Source organism: Neoarius graeffei, chromosome 16 (genome assembly GCF_027579695.1).
Source record: "Neoarius graeffei isolate fNeoGra1 chromosome 16, fNeoGra1.pri, whole genome shotgun sequence".
NCBI lineage: Eukaryota > Metazoa > Chordata > Actinopteri > Siluriformes > Ariidae > Neoarius > Neoarius graeffei.
The window spans coordinates 8526161-8550774 of record NC_083584.1 but is presented as its reverse complement, the minus strand read 5'-3'; the positions used below and the strand labels follow the sequence as shown (position 1 = coordinate 8550774).

The following is a 24614-nucleotide window of genomic DNA, read 5'->3' as shown; positions in this document are numbered from 1 at the left end:
GCCAACCCTCTGGCTTCACGTGCACAATCAACTCGTCTCCTCTTTCGGAAAAAGCCAACCCTCTCGCTCCACCTCTACTCCTTTTTGAGAAAAAGCCAACCCTCTCGCTCTACCTCGTCTCCTCTTTTGGAAAAAAACAACCCTCTCGCTCCGCCTCTACTCCTTTTTCAGAAAAAGCCAACCCACTCGCTCCACCTCATCTCCTTTTTCAGAAAAAGCCAACCCACTCGCTCCACCTCGTCTCCTTTTTCAGAAAAAGCCAACCCTTTCGCTCCGCCTCTACTCCTTTTTCAGAAAAAGCCAACCCTCTCGCTCCGCCTCGTCTCCGTTTTCAGAAAAAGCCAACCCTCTCGCTCTACCTCGTCTCCTCTTTCGGAAAAAAACAACCCTCTCGCTCTGCCTCTACTCCTTTTTCGGAAAAAGCCAACCCTCTCGCTCCGCCTCTACTCCTTTTTCAGAAAAAGCCAACCCTCTCGCTCCGCCTCGTCTCCTTTTTCAGAAAAAGCCAACCCTCTCGCTCCGCCTCGTCTCCTTTTTCAGAAAAAGCCAACCCTCTCGCTCCGCCTCGTCTCCTTTTTCAGAAAAAGCCAACCCTCTCGCTCCGCCTCGTCTCCTTTTTCAGAAAAAGCCAACCCTCTCGCTCCGCCTCTACTCCTTTTTCAGAAAAAGCCAACCCTCTCGCTCCGCCTCGTCTCCTTTTTCAGAAAAAGCCAACCCTCTCGCTCCGCCTCGTCTCCTCTTTCGGAAAAAAACAACCCTCTCGCTCCGCCTCTACTCCTTTTTCAGAAAAAGCCAACCCTCTCGCTCCGCCTCGTCTCCTTTTTCAGAAAAAGCCAACCCTCTCGCTCCGCCTCATCTCCTTTTTCAGAAAAAGCCAACCCTCTCGCTCCACCTCATCTCCTTTTTCAGAAAAAGCCAACCCTTTCGCTCCGCATCTACTCCTTTTTCAGAAAAAGCCAACCCTCTCGCTCCGCCTCGTCTCCTTTTTCAGAAAAAGCCAACCCTCTCGCTCCGCCTCTACTTCTTTTTCAGAAAAAGCCAACCCTCTTGCTCTGCCTCGTCTCCTTTTTCAGAAAAAGCCAACCCTCTCGCTCCACCTCATCTCCTCTTTCGGAAAAAACAACCCTCTCGCTCCGCCTCTACTCCTTTTTCGGAAAAAGCCAACCCTCTCGCTCCGCCTCTACTCCTTTTTCGTTAAAAGCCAACCCTCTCGCTCCGCCTCATCTCCTTTTTCGGAAAAAGCCAACCCTCTCGCTCCGCCTCTACTCCTCTTTCAGAAAAAGCCAACCCTCTCGCTCCACCTCTACTCCTTTTTCGTTAAAAGCCAACCCTCTCGCTCCGCCTCATCTCCTCTTTCAGACAAAGCCAACCCTCTCGCTCCGCCTCTACTCCTCTTTCAGAAAAAGCCAACCCTCTCGCTCCACCTCTACTCCTTTTTCGTTAAAAGCCAACCCTCTCGCTCCGCCTCATCTCCTCTTTCGGACAAAGCCAACCCTCTCGCTCCACCTCGTCTCCTCTTTCAGAAAAAAACAACCCTCTCGCTCCGCCTCTACTCCTTTTTCAGAAAAAGCCAACCCTCTCGCTCCGCCTCGTCTCCTTTTTCAGAAAAAGCCAACCCTTTCGCTCCGCCTCGTCTCCTTTTTCAGAAAAAGCCAACCCTCTCGCTCCACCTCATCTCCTTTTTCAGAAAAAGCCAACCCTCTCGCTCCACCTCATCTCCTTTTTCAGAAAAAGCCAACCCTTTCGCTCCGCATCTACTCCTTTTTCAGAAAAAGCCAACCCTCTCGCTCCGCCTCGTCTCCTTTTTCAGAAAAAGCCAACCCTCTCGCTCCGCCTCTACTTCTTTTTCAGAAAAAGCCAACCCTCTCGCTCCGCCTCTACTCCTTTTTCAGAAAAAGCCAACCCTCTCGCTCCGCCTCGTCTCCTTTTTCAGAAAAAGCCAACCCTCTTGCTCCACCTCATCTCCTCTTTCGGAAAAAACAACCCTCTCGCTCCGCCTCTACTCCTTTTTCGGAAAAAGCCAACCCTCTCGCTCCGCCTCTACTCCTCTTTCAGAAAAAGCCAACCCTCTCGCTCCACCTCTACTCCTTTTTCGTTAAAAGCCAACCCTCTCGCTCCGCCTCATCTCCTCTTTCGGACAAAGCCAACCCTCTCGCTCCGCCTCTACTCCTTTTTCATTAAAAGCCAACCCTCTCGCTCCGCCTCATCTCCTCTTTCGGACAAAGCCAACCCTCTCGCTCCGCCTCATCTCCTCTTTCGGACAAAGCCAACCCTCTCGCTCCACCTCGTCTCCTCTTTCGGAAAAAAACAACCCTCTCGCTCCGCCTCTACTCCTTTTTCAGAAAAAGCCAACCCTCTCGCTCCGCCTCGTCTCCTTTTTCAGAAAAAGCCAACCCTTTCGCTCCGCCTCGTCTCCTTTTTCAGAAAAAGCCAACCCTCTCGCTCCACCTCATCTCCTTTTTCAGAAAAAGCCAACCCTCTCGCTCCGCCTCGTCTCCTTTTTCAGAAAAATCCAACCCTTTCGCTCCACCTCGTCTCCTTTTTCAGAAAAAGCCAACCCTCTCGCTCCACCTCGTCTCCTTTTTCAGAAAAAGCCAACCCTTTCGCTCCGCATCTACTCCTTTTTCAGAAAAAGCCAACCCTCTCGCTCCGCCTCGTCTCCTTTTTCAGAAAAAGCCAACCCTCTCGCTCCGCCTCGTCTCCTTTTTCAGAAAAAGCCAACCCTCTCGCTCCGCCTCTACTCCTTTTTCAGAAAAAGCCAACCCTCTCGCTCCGCCTCGTCTCCTTTTTCAGAAAAAGCCAACCCTCTCGCTCCGCCTCGTCTCCTCTTTCGGAAAAAAACAACCCTCTCGCTCCGCCTCTACTCCTTTTTCAGAAAAAGCCAACCCTCTCGCTCCGCCTCGTCTCCTTTTTCAGAAAAATCCAACCCTTTCGCTCCGCCTCTACTCCTTTTTCAGAAAAAGCCAACCCTCTCGCTCCGCCTCATCTCCTTTTTCAGAAAAAGCCAACCCTCTCGCTCCACCTCATCTCCTTTTTCAGAAAAAGCCAACCCTTTCGCTCCGCATCTACTCCTTTTTCAGAAAAAGCCAACCCTCTCGCTCCGCCTCATCTCCTTTTTCAGAAAAAGCCAACCCTCTCGCTCCGCCTCTACTTCTTTTTCAGAAAAAGCCAACCCTCTTGCTCTGCCTCGTCTCCTTTTTCAGAAAAAGCCAACCCTCTCGCTCCACCTCATCTCCTCTTTCGGAAAAAACAACCCTCTCGCTCCGCCTCTACTCCTTTTTCGGAAAAAGCCAACCCTCTCGCTCCGCCTCTACTCCTTTTTCGTTAAAAGCCAACCCTCTCGCTCCGCCTCATCTCCTTTATCGGAAAAAGCCAACCCTCTCGCTCCGCCTCTACTCCTCTTTCAGAAAAAGCCAACCCTCTCGCTCCACCTCTACTCCTTTTTCGTTAAAAGCCAACCCTCTCGCTCCGCCTCATCTCCTCTTTCAGACAAAGCCAACCCTCTCGCTCCGCCTCTACTCCTCTTTCAGAAAAAGCCAACCCTCTCGCTCCACCTCTACTCCTTTTTCGTTAAAAGCCAACCCTCTCGCTCCGCCTCATCTCCTCTTTCAGACAAAGCCAACCCTCTCGCTCCGCCTCTACTCCTCTTTCAGAAAAAGCCAACCCTCTCGCTCCACCTCTACTCCTTTTTCGTTAAAAGCCAACCCTCTCGCTCCGCCTCATCTCCTCTTTCGGACAAAGCCAACCCTCTCGCTCCGCCTCATCTCCTCTTTCGGACAAAGCCAACCCTCTTGCTCCGCCTCTACTCCTTTTTCAGAAAAAGCCAACCCTCTCGCTCCACCTCTACTCCTTTTTCGTTAAAAGCCAACCCTCTCGCTCCGCCTCATCTCCTCTTTCGGACAAAGCCAACCCTCTCGCTCCGCCTCATCTCCTCTTTCGGACAAAGCCAACCCTCTCGCTCCACCTCGTCTCCTCTTTCGGAAAAAAACAACCCTCTCGCTCCGCCTCTACTCCTTTTTCAGAAAAAGCCAACCCTCTCGCTCCACCTCATCTCCTTTTTCAGAAAAAGCCAACCCTCTCGCTCCACCTCATCTCCTTTTTCAGAAAAAGCCAACCCTCTCGCTCCACCTCATCTCCTTTTTCAGAAAAAGCCAACCCTCTCGCTCCGCATCTACTCCTTTTTCAGAAAAAGCCAACCCTCTCGCTCCACCTCGTCTCCTTTTTCAGAAAAAGCCAACCCTCTCGCTCCGCCTCTACTTCTTTTTCAGAAAAAGCCAACCCTCTCGCTCCGCCTCTACTCCTTTTTCAGAAAAAGCCAACCCTCTCGCTCCGCCTCGTCTCCTTTTTCAGAAAAAGCCAACCCTCTTGCTCCACCTCATCTCCTCTTTCGGAAAAAACAACCCTCTCGCTCCGCCTCTACTCCTTTTTCGGAAAAAGCCAACCCTCTCGCTCCGCCTCTACTCCTCTTTCAGAAAAAGCCAACCCTCTCGCTCCACCTCTACTCCTTTTTCGTTAAAAGCCAACCCTCTCGCTCCGCCTCATCTCCTCTTTCGGACAAAGCCAACCCTCTCGCTCCGCCTCATCTCCTCTTTCGGACAAAGCCAACCCTCTTGCTCCGCCTCTACTCCTTTTTCAGAAAAAGCCAACCCTCTCGCTCCACCTCTACTCCTTTTTCGTTAAAAGCCAACCCTCTCGCTCCGCCTCATCTCCTCTTTCGGACAAAGCCAACCCTCTCGCTCCGCCTCATCTCCTCTTTCGGACAAAGCCAACCCTCTCGCTCCACCTCGTCTCCTCTTTCGGAAAAAAACAACCCTCTCGCTCCGCCTCTACTCCTTTTTCAGAAAAAGCCAACCCTCTCGCTCCGCCTCGTCTCCTTTTTCAGAAAAAGCCAACCCTTTCGCTCCGCCTCGTCTCCTTTTTCAGAAAAAGCCAACCCTCTCGCTCCACCTCATCTCCTTTTTCAGAAAAAGCCAACCCTCTCGCTCCACCTCATCACCTTTTTCAGAAAAAGCCAACCCTTTCGCTCCGCATCTACTCCTTTTTCAGAAAAAGCCAACCCTCTCGCTCCGCCTCGTCTCCTTTTTCAGAAAAAGCCAACCCTCTCGCTCCGCCTCTACTTCTTTTTCAGAAAAAGCCAACCCTCTCGCTCCGCCTCATCTCCTCTTTCAGACAAAGCCAACCCTCTCGCTCCGCCTCTACTCCTCTTTCAGAAAAAGCCAACCCTCTCGCTCCACCTCTACTCCTTTTTCGTTAAAAGCCAACCCTCTCGCTCCGCCTCATCTCCTCTTTCGGACAAAGCCAACCCTCTCGCTCCGCCTCATCTCCTCTTTCGGACAAAGCCAACCCTCTTGCTCCGCCTCTACTCCTTTTTCAGAAAAAGCCAACCCTCTCGCTCCACCTCTACTCCTTTTTCGTTAAAAGCCAACCCTCTCGCTCCGCCTCATCTCCTCTTTCGGACAAAGCCAACCCTCTCGCTCCGCCTCATCTCCTCTTTCGGACAAAGCCAACCCTCTCGCTCCACCTCGTCTCCTCTTTCGGAAAAAAACAACCCTCTCGCTCCGCCTCTACTCCTTTTTCAGAAAAAGCCAACCCTCTCGCTCCGCCTCGTCTCCTTTTTCAGAAAAAGCCAACCCTTTCGCTCCGCCTCGTCTCCTTTTTCAGAAAAAGCCAACCCTCTCGCTCCACCTCATCTCCTTTTTCAGAAAAAGCCAACCCTCTCGCTCCACCTCATCTCCTTTTTCAGAAAAAGCCAACCCTTTCGCTCCGCATCTACTCCTTTTTCAGAAAAAGCCAACCCTCTCGCTCCGCCTCGTCTCCTTTTTCAGAAAAAGCCAACCCTCTCGCTCCGCCTCTACTTCTTTTTCAGAAAAAGCCAACCCTCTCGCTCCGCCTCTACTCCTTTTTCAGAAAAAGCCAACCCTCTCGCTCCGCCTCGTCTCCTTTTTCAGAAAAAGCCAACCCTCTTGCTCCACCTCATCTCCTCTTTCGGAAAAAACAACCCTCTCGCTCCGCCTCTACTCCTTTTTCGGAAAAAGCCAACCCTCTCGCTCCGCCTCTACTCCTCTTTCAGAAAAAGCCAACCCTCTCGCTCCACCTCTACTCCTTTTTCGTTAAAAGCCAACCCTCTCGCTCCGCCTCATCTCCTCTTTCGGACAAAGCCAACCCTCTTGCTCCGCCTCTTCTCCTCTTCTGGAAAAAGCCAATCCACTCACTCTGTCTCTTCTCCTCTCTCAGTAAAAGGTAAAAACTTCTTCCTGAACCGGTCCCGTTATTACAGTTCACTGCACAACAATAAGGCATGGGGGTTTTCTTTGGAAATTCCTGAACGCACGTCTGCACTCAAGCCAAACGGCACTGTAAGTAAACTCAACTCAAGCGGTTTGTTTGGCTTAAATGATGTCACGTGACGAGTGGTTACGAAAATAGCCGAACAGAAATTCGCCGCGATCCGTGCTAACTTATTTTAATTATTACTTATTAACAATACTTCTTGGGACCAGAAGAAAATTACAGAGAGCTTTTTTTTTTAAACATATAAAGTTTCAAATGTGCATAAAATTAAAACCGTTGCCTATGAGCTTTAAGGTGAGCTCCTTTCTGGCTTACCCTTGATTCAGGCTGCCGTACGCTCACACAAACCTACGCTAACTGCATACGGGTCCATGCCAACCCCATGTTGTGCTGACCTTGTAGCTGGAGCTCTTTAGGACCAGGTAGCCCTTTTCGATCAGGTCGAGCGTGAGCTTCAGGTACAGGTACGAGCCGCGGCTCAGGCCTTTCAGATGAGCGCTGAGTTTGGTGAAGGCGGCGTTGTCCAGCTTCCCATTCAGCGCCACGTTGTTCTGGATCTCCTGGCTGGAGTGCAGGCGGTGCAGGATGTAACCCTGAAGGTCCGAGTCGATGGCGTCACTCTCATCCAGGTGGTCCAGAGAGATCCGGTGGAACGGCAGCGGTCGAGTGACCTCCTAACAGAGAAAGAGAGAAGGGGAGGGGCTTAAATGTTGTGTGGTTTGTTATGCTAACTTCACGCCAGTCTGTATGAACTCCATGCTAAGCTAGGTTAACCTGTATGTAGGTAGCATTACTGATACTAACTTCATTCCACGCACAACAATCTATGCTAACATCATGCTAGTCTATTTTAAACACACTACATTACATGCTAAAATGCTAAAACTATCAAGAAACTCAAGACCAAGGTCATTTGAGGTTTCTTTCCCTGTTATTGTCTAGGAGTTGTTGTTTTTTTTAACCTGTATATATCTCATACACACACCTGTAGCGAGGTCCTGACGGTCACCACCAGTTTGAGCCACGGAGGGAAACGCTCGATGGTTTTACACAGGAAGGAGACGATTGTGTCGCCGTAGTCTGGTTTGTGGAACTCGGCCTCGTTCAGGCCGTCGATCAGGACGATCAGATCTTCATCGCATGCCACCTTATGCTCTGCAACAGGACCACGATACAGAACATTTAGGAGAAACGTTTAGCGTTTTATGAGAAGAAGTGCATGACGGATTTACACAACAGCCAATAGATTTCGAGACGAGACGCACCACACCTGCAGGGAACCGACACAAACTCAATCACAGCTTCGCAAACTAACCTTATTGCCAGTCTGTGCTAACACCTTAAACCAGTAGTAGCCTTGATAGTTAGTTATGCTATGCTAACACCGTACCAGCCTTCCAGCTAGGCCATGCTAATGTGCTAAAACTGTCAAATCAAATCAAGACTGTAGAACTAATACTACGATCGTTCTAATCTTCGCTAACCTCACACCAGTCTGTGCTGGTTTCATGCTAGTGTATGACATCATCATGGCACATCCTACTTGTTAGCTAGATGCTACGCTAGGTGTGGTGTGATTTCACCACACCGTGAACAGGTGCAGGGGACCAAGTTGTAAATGTTCAGCCAACAGAATAAAACTCCGTGATTATCTGCCCACTGATGTTTGCGTGAACAGAGATCAGCTGGGTGAAGAAACGACGTCAAGGCTCTTGTTCACGAAATGCTGAGATTGATGCTGTAGCATAATTGTTCTATACATTTACAGGGCAGTGTGTGTGTTTATGTATACACACCCCTGTGTAGTGCGTGCAGTGGTTCGAGCAGGCCGCGGCTGAAGGCTGTGATTGGTTCCTGGACGCAGGAGCGCAGGCTGAGCAGGCTCTGGAGGTGCGGCTGTCGCAGTAGCAGCTCTCTGTACGCCTGTAGCTGAGGAGCTCGACACAGCAACGCCGCGATGTTGTGTACGAACTCCGGCACCAGACACGTGTAGGCGTTATCCGCCTGGCAGTAGTGATACGCCACCACCTACACACACGAGAGCACATTCAATTACCAAAAACAAATCCAATTAGTTTATTAAAAGCATGAATCATCTTGAACAGTGTTTCTCAACCACTGGGCTGCGAAGCGCCATCTAGTGGGCCGCAAATTTTTCCGTAAGTTGAAGCTAATTTTTAGTAGGCTACAACCGCTGGGTTCCATTCGACATCACATCCGCCTCATTAGATATCCAAGACATGAAGTGGTGGTCAGCTGAACTCACTGTTCACAAAGCGTTACGATCACTGGGGCTCCTCGCTAGTCGTGAAAATGACCTACGCTTGTGTTGTTTTGCGCTGCTCGAATCGAACAAACCATGAAGCTGATAAAAGTTTCTTCTGGGTTCCGCGTGAAGTGATAAAGGGTGAAAGAGTAAAGGATTTTACCAAAAGTTGACGAGAAAGGTGGCTCCTGAACCTTTCGCTGTGACGGAAGGGAGCCAAGTTGAAGAACGCTCGAGTTTGCAGTGATCACTTTGTGAAAGGTTTGTAAATTCCTCTGAGTTTTCGTTTGGTTTGGTTTCACAAATCACGGACTTTTCTCGCCATTTTCCGTTATTTCGTGATGCTTTGAAGTTCAGGAGACGCTCAAGTCCTCAGATGTGTGCTTTTGTTTACTGTTTGATCGTGGTTGCCATATTGTAAACTAATGCATATATATATATATATATATATATATATATATATATATATATATATATATAAAAAATACGTGTAATCCAGGGGCGATTTCTCAGAGACAACAAGGGAAGCCGAGCTTCCCCTAAAATTCTCTCCCCAAACTGCGGCGTCTACGACGTTGAATTCTCATTAAAACAATAACTTGCATAACATAATAATATATGCCCAAGATTGTATTTATGTTCATAACTATCCTGTAACTTATTTGAGTGATGTCTGACGAACTTGCAGTTCGCTACGAGAATCACCTTTGCTGCCAGGCTGTAACCTTTCTTATTTCAATGGGCTCTATGGACTGGCAGCAGTGTTGCCAGATTGGGCGGTTTTAAGTGCATTTTGGCGGGTTTTGAACATATTTTGGGATGGAAAACGTCAGCAGTATCTGGCAACACTGACTGGCAGCCGGGTATCCGTTGCAGTCTACGAGACGGCTCTGAACAGCCAATTTCGGCTAGTTGTTATTGGTTAAAATCAACAAAATCGTCACTTCCAGGGAAGCCGGGGTTCTCTGGGACTAAACGAGACAGTGGGAGGGACAAGAAGCCGGGCTGATAAAGGATTATTGGAGGTGGTGTTTGAAAGACATGAGGAGGGCGGTACTTCGGCGAGGAACACGGAAGTATGATCAGTCAGTCCCTAGCGGATGTCGAGAAAGTGTAGTCGTGTGCCAAAGTGCTGTCCGAATTTCTTTTCATATAAACAGTTCTTCTCATTGATGTCTCTGTACATTACTCTGTAAATAAATGTAAATATTACTCATTGTGCTCCGTTAACTTTCATCCATTCTATCAGTTTGATCATTCGTGAATTCACTCGTTTATTTCATTTGTAGTTCAATCTGGTTGTAGGCTAGCTTGAGCCTTATTGGGATCTGCAGTGCTAGCTGCTAACAGAAATTGGTGAAGTCTCTGGAAAGCACAACCAGCTGGTATGACAGGGTCACAGACCATTTTCTGGAAAAGGAGCGGAGGGCAGAATTTGTGTATAAATAGTGTTCATGTTCATGAATGTGAAGTGTGTATATTGTTCAGTAATGTTAAGAGAATGGTGGGCTCTGTGTTATAGGTTATACCTGGGTATAATATTCAAGGTTCTGTGTGTTGCATAGCCTACCTGGTTATGAATTTCCAGACTGTGTTGCAGAAGATGTTCAAGGATGTGTTGCACAGCTGGGTGTTGTGTTAAAGACTCTGTGTTGCATATCAGGGTATGATGTTCAAGGCTCTTCGTTGAATAGGCAGTGATTTTTGGATGTTTGATATTTTTGATTAAGGATATGAGGCACTAGCCTGGCAAGCCAGACTATAACATGAAATGTACAAGCAAAAATACTTTCTGCCACTAGGTAGGGTTGTCTAGTTCACTATGCTAATGGGGCACACCTTTCTATGCTTTGATATCCGGCCTACAGGTTTTACGATGAATGCGTAAAATGGGCTTCCCCTGTTTTAAAAACCAGCAGCCGCCACTGGTGTAATCCCCAGGAAATTAAAGGCGTTTCTGTGGATCTTTGTGAATGATTTACAAATCAGAGAAGAGCAGGGAGGATTGAGAATCAAGCAGCTGTGGTTTGTTTACAACTGATACTAAAACCTGTAGCGTCCTACCAATCATCACAAAGATGCGTACAAAAAGCCTAAAAATTCCTCCTTACGCAGGCAAAAATGATCCAGGATTTATCTCGTGTCCTGATCCTCAGATCTTTATAACCCAGCCATATAAAAAGTTGTTCTCCTCCATGTTCTTCCAGGTTTTCATCGGTGTGGCCGTGTAGAACGATCTCTGCAGCACCAGGTAGTTTGAGATGTCGGGGAAGAAAATGGATGGAAAATTTTCCAACTTGTAATTTTCCAAAATCCTTCTTTATTAGCATATGAGGATCTAATCCCATTGAGTGGTTTCTTATATCCACTTCTTGGTTTTCATAACTTGCTTGTTTGCTGAACACAAACATGGCAATAAGTTCTTGTGTTAATCGAACAGACTCCACTTTTGGATCTTTAAAGTGAGACGGCATTTCGATTTCATAAAACTGGTGAACTTTATATGTTTATTTCTGTAATATCTCACAAAATATCAGGCCATTCTGTTCTGTGGCTGGGAAGTGATTTAATTTGAAGGGATTAAAGCAAATAACGTGCATGAAATCGTGCAGTCAAGCAGACAGAGGAAGTCCGTGTGCGCATGCGCAGGTTTACCTTCTTCTTCTTCTTTTGGGTTTTACGGCAGCTGGCATCCACAGTGTCGCATTACTGCCATCTACAGGTTTCCCTTTGAGCGTGCACTGACAGTTCCATCATTCTGTCGCTAAACGAACAGCTGATCACACCGAGGTGCTCGCTGAGCGCCCATATTTATTAGTTTGGTCCTGCGTTTCCTTTCCTTCGTATATAACATAACGTCTTTTCTTCTCTCTTTCTTTCTGTTACTGTAGTCGGTCTTTCACGTTTCATTCGCACACTCACGTCCTCCATTTTTCTCTCCTGTTTCAAATTTGTATCCCACAATGCCTTGCGCGAACGGGGAAAGCCCACCACGTGATGTGATGCATGACGTAGTATCTTGTATTGGGTCATGGTGAAGCAGGAAAAAACAGCGGAGAATTTAGAGCCACGTGGAGATAAATTCATTAATTGTTCTATTTAAAAAAATGAATAAAATTGGAAGTCTGCGATTTGAATTCTGTGGCTTTCAGGCCACTGAACAAAAATAACTGGGTGTCAGGAAAATTCTTTTTATGACCTACACTTGAAAATGAGTGAGAATGCCCTGCATGCATGGGTTTGGCTTCTGGCACATGCATACAGTTTTAAATACAATACCTACAATTAAAAATAGTTTGTTTTTACTGCATTTATTTAATTCTTGGGCTCCAGTCTGTAACAGGGCGTGACGTCGCATCCCATTAATACACTTTACAATAGATTATTAGATTCTAATAGAATAAATGAGCTAAAATAACTGGGGATCTTTTTTAATCGGCCCCGACGTGTTACAAGTATGAATAGGTGGGCCTCAAACGAGAAAAGGTTGAGAACCCCTGGGTCTTAAACACACTACAGTGTGGAACAGTACGGGCTGGATCAAGCGCTATTCTTGACTCATATAAACCCATTTCACTGTTTTTAAACAAAGAGACACATTATTTCGGAACAATGCTTTCACCCGATGCTTATTGAAGAATCAGAATGACATCTAAATGGTGATCTACGCATTACTACGGATTTATAAACATCCCTGTATATCTCATCCCATCTCATTATCTCTAGCCGCTTTATCCTGTTCTACAGGGTCGCAGGCAAGCTGGAGCCCATCTCGCCTTTCGCCCGCAGTCAGCTGGGATCCCTGTATATATTAGTAAAATAAATCTCTTTTACTGTGTTTCTATTCGATATTCGCTCCACTTTCACACCACCAAGGCATTTCTACATTTCTACAAAGCTTTTCAAACATTTTCATTCAATGTTAAAGTGCCATTCCACCATTGGATGTATTCTTTGGCATAAAATACAATATATTTTATGACAACATGACTAGACAGAGAAATCTTTTAGCTTCAAAATGATATATCAAACATAATTTTTTGACAACGACAAGTATATTCATTTTGCGACCAAAGTCACCTACCCTTTTAATTTCCGCGCGGTAGTGAAACGTGATGTCATCGGCAGGTTCCCCTTCTTGTGTACCACGTGTCGGTCTATTTTTAGACCAGGAAACCCCCAAAGTGAGAGAGTCATTTCTCCTCGTATATGGGGGCCAAAAAAATTGCGAAAAATTTTGAGTTAGTCTTTCAGTTAGCTAGATTTATTGGTATTAGCTAGATTTATTGGTATTAGCTAGATTTATTGGTATTATTTTTATCGCGTTCTATCCGCCATTGCTGATAATATGTGCCACGTCACACGTCACGTGGTACACAAGAAGGGGAACCTGCCGATGACATCACGCGTGGAAATTAAAAGGGTAGGTGACTTTGGTCACAAAATTAATATACTTGTCGTTGTCAAAAAATTATGTTTGATATATCATTTTGAAGCTGGCGGCACGGTGGTGTAGTGGTTAGTGCTGTCGCCTCACAGCAAGAAGGTCCTGGGTTCGAGCCCCGGGGCCGGCGAGGGCCTTTCTGTGCGGAGTTTGCATGTTGTCCGCGTGGGTTTCCTCCGGGTGCTCCGGTTTCCCCCACAGTCCAAAGACATGCAGGTTAGGTTAACTGGTGACTCTAAATTGAGCGTAGGTGTGAATGTGAGTGTGAATGGTTGTCTGTGTCTATGTGTCAGCCCTGTGATGACCTGGCGACTTGTCCAGGGTGTACCCCGCCTTTCGCCCGTAGTCAGCTGGGATAGGCTCCAGCTTGCCTGCGACCCTGTAGAACAGGATAAAGCGGCTAGAGATAATGAGATGAGATATCATTTTGAAGCTAAATGATTTCTCTATCTAGTGATACCATTTATATATGTTGTCAAAATATATTGTATTTTATGCCAAAGAATACATCCAATGGTGGAATGGCACTTTAACCTTATTACCGCACACACACACACACACACACGTTCAGCCAATTTTAATTTACACTCAGGTCACGTTTTGAGCAGTTGTTCAGCGTTCCTCCTCATCACCTTTAATCCAAGTTCGACTTCTCACTCTCACGTTGCGAATAATTGTTGAGGACAGTTATTGCATGCAAAGAGCTCATCATCATCATCATCATCATCATCATGAACTGTGGATTTGTCCCTGTACTGTCCACCTGATGGCGTTTACGCACATGTTCTCTGTAATCCACCTGCAGCACGCAGCTCCGTCTCTTTATTCCGGATCCTGTTCCAGGTTCAATCAGTGGCTGGGAGTCTGGATCACTGTACGCTACGATTACTGGATGCTGAGCACGAAGATCACGGAGCACGTGCATTATAACATCATGTGCTGAGAGGATACAGGTTTTCCAGATGTGTTTACTAGAGTGATCACCATCACTAACACCAACAGATATGTTTACATCTGGATAAAAATGGTCTCAGTGGTGTGTGTGTGTAATACCGGTATATACTAGTGCATCTCAAAGAATTAGAATATTGTGAAAAAGTTCAATATTTTCCAACAGTTATTTAAGAAAGTGAAAATGTTATATATTATAGACTCATTACACATAAACTAAAATGTTTCAAGCATTTTTCTATTTTAATTTTAATCAGTATGGCATACAGTACAAAAACATCTCAAAATATTAGAATATTTCATTTCGAGTTTGAGTAAAACAGTATGAACACAGTGTATCTCTCGGTCTAGTTCAGTACACACAACCACAATCATGGGGAAGACTGCTGACTTGACTGTTGTCCAGAAGATGATCACTGATGCCCTCCACAAGGAGGGTAAGCCACAAAAGGTCATTGCTGAAAAGGGTGGCTGGAAAAGGTGCACAAGCAACAGGGATGGCCGCAGTCTTGAGAGGATCGTCAAGAAAAGTTGATTCAAGAACTTGGGAGAGCTTCACAAGGAGTGGACTGAGGCTGGTGTCAGTGTATCAAGACCCATCACGAACAGACATCTTCAACTTTCGCATTCCTAATATCAAGCTACTCCTGAGCCAGAGACAATGTCAGAAGTGTCTTATCTGGGCTAAGGAGAGAAAGAAATGGACTGTTGCTCAGTGGTCCAAAGTCCTCTTTTCAGATGAAAGTACATTTTGCATTTAATTTGGAAATCACGGTTCTAGAGTCTGGAGGAAGAGTGGAGAGGCACAGAATCCAAGGTGTTTGAAGCCCAGTGTGAAGTTTCCACAGTCTGTGATGATTTGGGGTGCCATGTCATCTGCTGGTGTTGGTCCACTGTATTTTATCAAGTCCAAAGTCAACACAGCCATCTACCAGGAGATTTTAGAGCACTTCATGCTTCCATCTGCTGACGAGCTTTTTGGAGATGCTGATTTCCTTTTCCAGCAGGACTTAGCACCTACCCACAGTGCCAAAACTACTACCAAATGGTTTGCTGACCATGATATTACTGTGTTTGATTGGCCAGCCAACTTGCCTGACCTGAACCCCATAGAGAATCTATGGGGTATTGTCAAGAGGAAGATGAGAAACACCCGACCCAAAAACACAGATACGCTGAAGGCCACTATCAAAGCAACCTGGGCTTCAATAACACCTCAGCAGTGCCACAGACTGATCACCTCCATGCCACACCGCATTGATACAGTAATTCATGGTAAAGGAGCCCCAACCAAGTACTGAGTGTATAAATGAATATACTTTTCAGAAGTTGGACATTTCTGTATTGTAAATCCTTTTTTTGATTGATCTTAGGGAATATTCTAATAATTTAAGATACTGGATTTCTGATTTTCATGAGCTATAAGCCATAATCATCAAAATTAAAACAAAAAAGGCTTTAAATATTTCACTTTACATGTAATGAATATAGAATATATGAAAGTTTACCTTTTTGAATTAAATTATGAAAAAAGGAACTTTTTCATGGTATTCTAATTTTTTGAGATGCACTAGTATATAAATGAGTGAGTGAGTGAGTGAGTGAGTGAGTGAGTGAGTGAGAGAGAGAGACATGGAGCTGACCTGAGATGCGAGTCTCCTGAGAGCCTCCTCCTGTCGTCGCCTCATCTCAGGAGTCCCAGGGCAACTGCTGCCTCCAACCAGCGTCCCATGAGCCGACTGGGGCTGACTGAGGGGCAACGTGTCTCCATCTGGGGGAGTGGGGAATATGTGAGAGACAGACAGAAAGAAAGAGACAGGGAGAGAAAAGACAGAGGCAGAGAAAATGAGGACAATTTGTGAGAGAGAGAGAGAGAGAGAGAGAGAGAGAGAGAGAGAGAGAGAGAGTGCATGAGAGGAAGGGAGAAAGGGGGGGAGAGAGAGAGAGACAGAGAGGAAGGAAGAGAGAGCGAGGGAGGAAGAGAGGGGAGAGAGAGGAAGGAAGGAAGGAAGGAAGGAAGGAAGGAAGGAAGGAAGGAAGGAAGGAAGGAAGAGAGGGGAGAGAGGAAGGAACAGAGGGGGAGAGAGCATGAGGGAGGAAGAGAGGGGAGAGACAGGAAGGAAGAGAGGGGGAGACAGATAAAAAGAGTGACAGAAAGAGAGGGAGCAAGGACGAGAGGAAAGAGAGAGAGACAGACAGACAAAGGGTGGGAGGAAGAGAGAGGAGATAGAAAGAGACAGACAGAAAGAGAGGATAGAAAGAAGAGAGGAGAGAGAGACAGAAAAAGAGAGAGAAGGATAACAAGGATCAGACAGTGGGACAAAGAGAGAGACAGGAAGAAAGGGACAGTGGGACAAAGAGAGAGACAGGAAGAAAGGGACAGAGGGACAATGAGAGAGACAGGAAGAAAGAGACAGTGAGACAATGAGAGAGAGACAGGAAGAAAGGGACAGAGGGACAATGGGAGAGACAGGACGAAAGGGACAGAGGGACAATGAGAGAGACAGGACGAAAGAGACAGTGGGACAATGAGAGAGACAGGAAGAAAGAGACAGTGGGACAATGAGAGAGACAGGAAGAAAGAGAGAGGGACAATGAGAGAGAGACAGGAAGAAAGGGACAGAGGGACAATGAGAGAGAGACAGGAAGAAAGGGACAGAGGGACAATGAGAGAGAGGCAGTGGGAGACAGACAAGGACAGTGAGACAGACACAAAGAAAGAGATAGAGAAACAAGGAAAGAGAGAGACAGATGGTGCATAGGGTGAGTCCCCCCCCCCACACACACACACTCACGTTTGGGCGAGGCATGTGGACTCTCTGAGGCGATCTGTCTCATGCGGTTGCCGTGGCAGCTCAGAGCCACCAGACGAGAGATGATGGCGGTTTTCCCGAAACCCACGTTGCCCACGATGACCACGCCCCGACTGGTAGCTTCACCGCTGCGCAGATGAGCATCCACTTCCTGGAAGAGCCACTCCCGTCCCGTGAACACAGAGTCGGGCGTCACACTGGGCACCTCGAACAGCAGGGGCTTCAGCGCGATGTCCGGTGCGCGGTATGGAGCGAACCGCACTGCATCATGGGAAACACATGAAAGTTAGGACACAGACTGGATACGATGAGCTCAGATACGTCTGGACTGCATGTGTGATACGACATCATATACATTTACATCATCTTTATTCCACAGTGCTGTTGGATTCTGGGTTGTGATTGGTCAGAAGGTGCTGATTAATGGAAACAATATTGTGTGTTTTATGTATCATCAGCCTGGCATTTCTTCACAATACTCCATGGTGCACACCGCAATGTGCTCTTCCTTCTGTGAATATACGTCAGTTTTTAAAAAGGACTATCACATGATTCCAATGGAAATCTATCACAGTGACAGGAAGTTTAATCCCTACCACTTCCACATGAGCCAATGTAGACTAAAACACGCTACCTCCTGGCGGCGTCGGTATAAAACATTGCCGCACTTTGTATTTGTACAGAGATGGAGGTGTAATGAAAACGTTGCCAACAAAAATAGACTCAACTCCAGAGTAACTAGGCTTCACCACTAGAGGGCAGCTGAAGGCCAGCTGAAAGGCCTGGGTGGCAGTGTACGACTTCCACAAGCTTGCGCTATGCTGGGCTGGGCTGTGAACTGGCACACATCTGATCTGAAGCTGCTTTAGAACAAAGACGGACTGAAAATAGTGAAAAAAAAAAACAACAACAAAAACGGAAAGCAGCTGTCGCCTCGTGGTTGCTATGGTTACGGAAAAAGGAATGCAGTTGCAAAGGAAAGGTTTATATCGAGCCAGTGTGTGAGATTTTCACTGAATATCACTGAATGAAGAAATAAGGCGGTCATGGTGATATGGATACCATCAGTCGTGTTGTATTAAGTAGCGTTTTGTATTTTCATGAAGAAATATTCAGAACCAGAGCATCCCTAGTGCAGTCGTGGTCACAGTTTATCTCGAACGCCGCTAACAGAAGGTGTTCTTCACAGCCAAACAGATTGTAAATCTTTGAATCAGAACATCAAGGATGTAGGAGCTCATCTGGCACTGCCGTCAAAACCACCATGACAACCAAAACATCAACCAGAACTGAAACGTGACGATGTGAGAGAGAGAGAGAGAGAGAGAGAGAGAGAGAGAGGACCAACCTCCACGACTAACTGTTTACAACAGGAACATCAACACAAGGACGAAATTTTGTTCCCGGCGTGAAGATCGACCCAAAACATCCATCAGAACTGAATTCGCATGATAAACGAGAGAGAAGATACGATTCTAATCAGAAGAAAAGGTGTGTGAAGTTGAACTAATTACTAATTTGTTCGCAAAAAAAAAAAATCGACAACGCAATGACCGAGAGTCGTACAGAAGGTCGAGTTTTTTCAAATAAAACAATCAGAACTGAAATCCATTGAGAACTGAGACATGATTTAACTGAAAACCAGCAAATTGTTTACAACAGGAAATCCAACAAACAAACGACCGAGTTTTGTTTCTCAAGGAACGATCGACACAAAACATCGATCAGAACTGGAATCGGATGAGAAATCAGAGAGGAGATACAGTTCTACTGAGAGACCTCGACAATTCATCCATTTGGCCTAATTGGTAACTCGTTAGCAAAAAAAACTTAACAAAACAACGAGCGAGTTTTGCGCGGAGCGACGAGTTCTTTCGAACAAAACAATCGGAACGGAAATCCGTGGAGAACTGACGGAGGAGATACAACGCAAGTGGATTGTGGACGACGGACGCTACGCCATGGGAACAGATCATCGGCCTTACGGAGAGATGAGCTAAAAATTTCTAGGCGCAAATTAAAGATTGCCGCACCAATTTTTAAATTTATTTTTGAAAATTAAAGCCACAGCGCTTTAATATAGAAAATTCACTTTGGGAGTAACGATCAGGATTCTTACAGACATCAGTAGAGACGCAGATGGAGCGTTTATTAGCGTGTGTTAGTAAGTGGATGTGTGTGAGCATGAGCAGAGCAGCACTTACACGAGTTAGACTGCCAGGCGGGGATGCTAGTGCAGGCTGTTAGTGCAGGACAGACAGACAGACAGACAGAGAGAGAGAGAGAGACAGAGAGACAGACAGGGGCTTAGAGTCAGCGGTTAATATGCAGGATGAAGGACAAACAATACAGGCAATGAAGGGAAGCGGTGAGTGTGTGAATGGGAAAGGAAGCCACACACACACACACACACACACACACATACACACATTATTCCCCACACACACCTCTTAGGTCATTCCCGGATCGTCCGGCACCGGAGTTCTGGCGGGGCATTCGCAGGGACGTCCGCAATGGAGCCTGGCGCTGCTCATCCAGATACGCCAAGTCCTCCAGGTGAGCAGAACTTGTAGCTGAGACACACACACACACACACACACACACACACACACACACACACACACACGCTTAATGTTCATACATTTGAATAATAATAATAATAAATACAACACAAACCTGCCACTTGATTTGAACTGGTCCTACAGAATGAGCGCTGTATTCCACTAAAAGTCTTAATCCAGTATTTTTTTGACCTCGAACGAAGAAAGCCAAAATAAATAAATAAATAGATAGATAACTGACTGCTGAACATGAAAGTCCTTCTCAGAAAATGCAGCAAGTCAGCAGCTTTACTTGTTTGCTTGTGAAACGTTGCACGCTTGAGGTTATTCAGACAGCGAGAACGTAGAGAGGGTTTAAAATACGACAAGCACATAAAGCGCAGGCTTCAGAGTCAGCTCATTTCTTTGAAAAATATAATTTTGTTAAATAAGATTGGGCTGTTATCGTGTGAGTGCGTGTGTGTGTGTGTGTGTGTGTGTGTGTACACACAGTCCAATCTGTAGGCAGTATGCATATTTACTGCAGTACGTTCCACATGAGGGACAGCGTGAAGGTAAGAGTGAAGATAAAACTTCTCCTCACTGCTGGAGCATCAGCACCACAACCTCGGACTCAACACTGTGTGTACAACGGTTTGGGCATCAAGTCACTTCAAGTTCAAGGCAAGTCTAAAGCCCTTATAGTGTTAATCAAGTCCAGTCCATGTCAATTGTAAATGTTGCTATGCTACTAACAGTCAAATCCAGTGCACGTCCAAGTCAAGTCCAAAGTCCCGATGCTGTTATTCAAATAGAGTCCAAGTCCAAAGTCCCGATGCTGTTACTTAAACAAGAGTCCAAGTCAAGTCCAACATCCGTATGGTGCTACTCAAATACAGTCCCAGTCAAGTCCCAAGTCTGTATGGTGCTACTCAAATAACATCCAAGTCCAAAATCTGTATGCTTCTACTCAGAGTCCGAGTCAAGTCCAGTGTCCCGATGCTGATATTCAAATATAGCACAAGTCAAGTCCAAAGCTTGTATACTGTTACTCAAATAGAATCCAAGTCATGTCCAAAGTCCCGATGCTGCTATTCAAATAGAGTCCAAGTCAAGTCCTAAATTTCTATGCTGCTACTCATATAGAGACCAAAGTCAATACACTGTTAGTCAAATCAAGTCTCTATCCTGTTACTCAAATAGAGTCTAAGTTAAGTCCAAAGTCCCGATGCTGCTACTCAAATAGCGTCCAAGTCCAAAGTCTGTATGCTTCTACTCAAAGAGTCCAAGTCAAGTCCAATGTCCCGATGCTGCTACTCAAATAAGAGTCCAAGTCAAATCCAAAGTCTGTATGGTGCTACTCAAATAGCATCCAAGTCCAAAGCCTGTATGCTTCTACTCAAAGAGTCCAAGTCAAGTCCACTGTTCCGATGCTGCTACTCAAATAAGAGTCCAAGTCAAATCCAAAGTCTGTATGGTGCTACTCAAATAGCGTCCAAGTCCAAAGTCTGTATGCTTCTACTCAAAGAGTCCAAGTCAAGTCCAATGTCCCGATGCTGCTACTCAAATAAGAGTCCAAGTCAAGTCCAAAGTCTGTATGGTGCTACTCAAATAGCATCCAAGTCCAAAGCCTGTATGCTTCTACTCAAAGAGTCCAAGTCAAGTCCACTGTCCCGATGCTGATATTCAAATATAGTCCAAGTCCAAAGCTTGTATGCTGTTACTCAAATAGAGTCCAAGTCAAGTCCAAAGTCCCGATGCTGCTACTCAAATAGAGAGAGCAAAGTTAATACACTGTTAATCAAATCAAGTCCAGTGTCCCTATACTGTTACTCAAGTCAAGTGTATGTTTAGTCCAAATCAAATCCAAGTCCGGTCCAAAGTCCCTACACTGAGGGAAGGACACAGTGTTGTAATGCGGTGCTACCACTAATGACTCATCGGTAATTTATCTCCAGACTCAGTGAATTATAGTCGGCTGTAATAACTTACACTGCGGGAAAATATTTTTAATATCAGAAAAGTAATTATTTCTGTAGACTCTTTACACACATCAGTGTCATGAGTTTATCATTTAAATACCATGTTTAAAAGCCTCGTGCAGAACCTGCGACACACTCACAAACCTGCAGCAGAGCAGCATCCAGACCATGTAGTCAGGGCTGGAGCAAAGCAAGCAAACTCCCACTGATCTGAGCTACAGTCAACTCTGTTTCTGTGTTTTGTTTTCGCTCACTGTATCTGTGTTTCACAAACACTGAAACGCTGTAAATCAGCAATCAGGAGAAATTAGTCACAGGTAAAGAGACGTACTGAGGCTGAGGCGAAGCCAAGGGTGAGTTTCAGAAGATCAGAAGGTCAGGGTTGATAACTACACCAACATGATGATGTCAGAGCGCTCTCGAGTTTCACAGACAGAGATAAAGACAAAGTGATGCAGAGCAACATGTAACTGTAGAAGGTGTTATGGAAAAGCCTGGCTTCGGTTTCCTCCAGAATGCTGGAAGTACAACATTAGCAAAACCCAAACCTCCAGATCTCCTGTACTTCAAGCCTGCATTCACGGTGGCAGCATATTCATCCACTCACACTCCCCAAACGGCTATACGCCGATCGCTACTGGGACTTCTTGACATTTGGGTTGCCATGACTTGCAACAGCTGGTTGCCAAGTTTCCAAAGGTAGTGTCACAGGAGTCATCTTTTTTTTCCTCCTCTGAGGTCATGCTTTTTTAATCGAGCAACAATCCCTAAGCTAGCTTTGAACCACACACAGTTAAAAGATGGGTGAGATGTAGCCTGGGCCCGCCCATCCTAAGCGTGATGCAACACAAGGGCCTGTTGCGAGCTTAGTCTGGCCAGGCAAGCTATCTACAGCTCTTACAAGCTCCCGAAAAATCGGGAACCAATCAACTTTGAGCATCTCCAACGGCCCTGGGTAGAGGCGTGTTCAAGGCACTGACGTAGTAGAACTGCGACCAGAAGCCATAGATTGTTTACAGAATCTATGCCGGAAGCGCTTCATTCACTAGAAACATTACGAACATGGAGGAAGTTCTCAGTGAAAATGGAGCAAAGAGCAGCCCTGGAGGTATTTATTGAAAGGAAGGACGTTTTCGCCTTGCTCCCGACCGGCTTCGGTAAGAGTTTAATCTACCAGTTAGCCCCGTCGCGTCACATACGTCAGAGGAAAGAGTGATGTGATTGGTTTAAAGGAACAGTCCACCGTATTTCCATAATGAAATATGCTCTTATCTGAATTGAGACGAGCTGCTCCGTACCTCTCCGAGCTTTGCGCAACCTCCCAGTCAGTCAGACGCAGTCAGACGCGCTGTCACTCCTGTTAGCAATGTAGCTAGGCTCAGTATGGCTAACGGTATTTTTTGGGGCTGTAGTTAGATGTGACCAAACTCTTCCGCGTTTTTCCTGTTTACATAGGTTTATATGACCAGTGACATGAAACAAGTTCAGTTACACAAATTGAAATGTAGCGATTTTCTATGCTATGGAAAGTCTGCACTATAATGACAGGCGTACTAACACCTTCTGCGCGCTTCGGCAGCGCATTGATACGGAGCTCAGATATCAATGCGCTGCCGAAGCGCGCAGAAGGTGTTAGGTTTGGTCACATCTAACTACAGCCCCAAAAAATACTGTTGGCCATACTGAGCCTAGCTACATTGCTAACAGGAGTGACAGCGCGTCTGACTGACTGGGAGGTTGCGCAAAGCTCGGACAGGTATGGAGCAGCTCGTCTCAATTCAGATAAGAGCATATTTCATTATGGAAATACGGTGGACTGTTCCTTTAAGCTTCGTCACAGCCTTTTCTGGCTTCGACCAGTCGCAAACTGAGGCATTTCAGGGAGGCGGGTCAACCACGGGCTCTGGGAAACGGTTGGGCTTAATATCTTGGCCAGACCAATAGCTCGTAGAGCTTTGCAGTCGCGTTAGCCAGACTAGGTGAGATGATCCCAGTAACACCACTAAATTCTCGAACAGACTGTGTGATCACGTTTGTCCTTCGTGTCAAATGAAGAAGGTAGGATGAAGATCCTCCAACAGCAGACCTTCAGATTCTGTTTACGTTATCAATCAATCACTCTGTTAGTGTTAGCGTTAATCACACTTCTAATCACATTCACCAGATTCCACCAAATTCAAACACGCCCCTCTGAATGGCGTTTTTACATTTTACGTCCTGGTATACCTAAAGTATTCATCACAACGCTATGAATGAGTACCTGATAGGAACCAGATGAAAAATAGATGGATATTGTTTTAGTACTGGAAAGTGAATCACACAGAATTTGGTCATTTAGCCCCGCCTACTTTGTCACAACTAAAACTAATTGTAAAAACAGGCAAGCGTTATTGTCATACTGCTGGTGCGGATGCAGAATATTTAACGTCGAGATGGCGTCTATGAGGAAGAAGCGAAGACAAATCAACCTTCGCGTATGAGTGCGCCAGTACTGCAGGTGGCGATGTTAGAAATGTCACGACAGTTTCCACAATTGGAAGTCAGAAGAAGAATTCTGACAGTGTTGTTGAATGCATTTAAACAAATGATAAAAATGCAAGAAAGAGGAAGAACGAGGTATTTTGTTCCATATTTGCAAAGAGAAAAGGAAAAGAGAAATAAGACAGTTTGTATACGAGACCATTATATCATATAGACTATATTGCCAAAAGTATTCGCTCACCTGCCTTGACTCACATATGAGCTTAAGTGACATCCCATTCCTAATCCATAGGGTTCAATATGACGTCGGTCCACCCTTTCCTAACCCTAGAACAGCTTCAACTCTTCTGGGAAGGCTGTCCATAAGGGTTCGGAGTGTGTTTATGGGAATTTTTGACCATTATTCCAGAAGCGCATTTGTGAGGTCACACACTGATGTTGGACGAGAAGGCCTGGCTCTCAGTCTCCGCTCTAATTCATCCCAAAGGTGTCCTATCAGGTTGAGGTCAGGACTCTGTGCAGGCCAGTCAAGTTCATCCACACCAGACTCTGTCATCCATGTCTTTATGGGCCTTGCTTTGTGCACTGGTGCACAGTCATGTTGGAAGAGGAAGGGGCCAGCTCCAAACTGTAAAAACAGTCTGCATGCCTCGGTGCTTGATTTTATACACCTGTGGCCATGGAAGTGATTGGAACACCTGATTCCGATAATTTGGATGGGTGAGCAAATACTTTTGGCAATATAGTGTATAAAGGAGTTTAGCATGCTAGTGAAACATGCAACGAAGACGTTTTGTATGCAACATAGCATGCCTAGCATATTTGTACACGGAGTTCACGCAGCTG

The 24614-nt window shown here is 46.0% G+C and overlaps 1 protein-coding gene across 4 annotated transcripts in view; it reads right to left on the bottom strand.

Moving 5' to 3' along the window:
- tanc2a (tetratricopeptide repeat, ankyrin repeat and coiled-coil containing 2a) overlaps window positions 1-24614 on the bottom strand; it is a 307566-nt gene that overhangs the window by 21204 nt on the left and 261748 nt on the right. For 2 of the 4 annotated variants that reach the window (XM_060942455.1, XM_060942456.1), the window contains 7 exons: window positions 19213-19338; window positions 18970-19005; window positions 16748-17026; window positions 15596-15723; window positions 8088-8319; window positions 7277-7446; window positions 6687-6965 (listed from right to left, as the gene is read on the bottom strand). In XM_060942455.1, coding sequence (XP_060798438.1) covers window positions 6687-6965; window positions 7277-7446; window positions 8088-8319; window positions 15596-15723; window positions 16748-17026; window positions 18970-19005; window positions 19213-19338 — 1250 coding nt within the window. The remainder of the gene's footprint in view (window positions 1-6686; window positions 6966-7276; window positions 7447-8087; window positions 8320-15595; window positions 15724-16747; window positions 17027-18969; window positions 19006-19212; window positions 19339-24614) is intronic. The other 2 variants (XM_060942457.1, XM_060942458.1) reach the window with 2 other exon arrangements.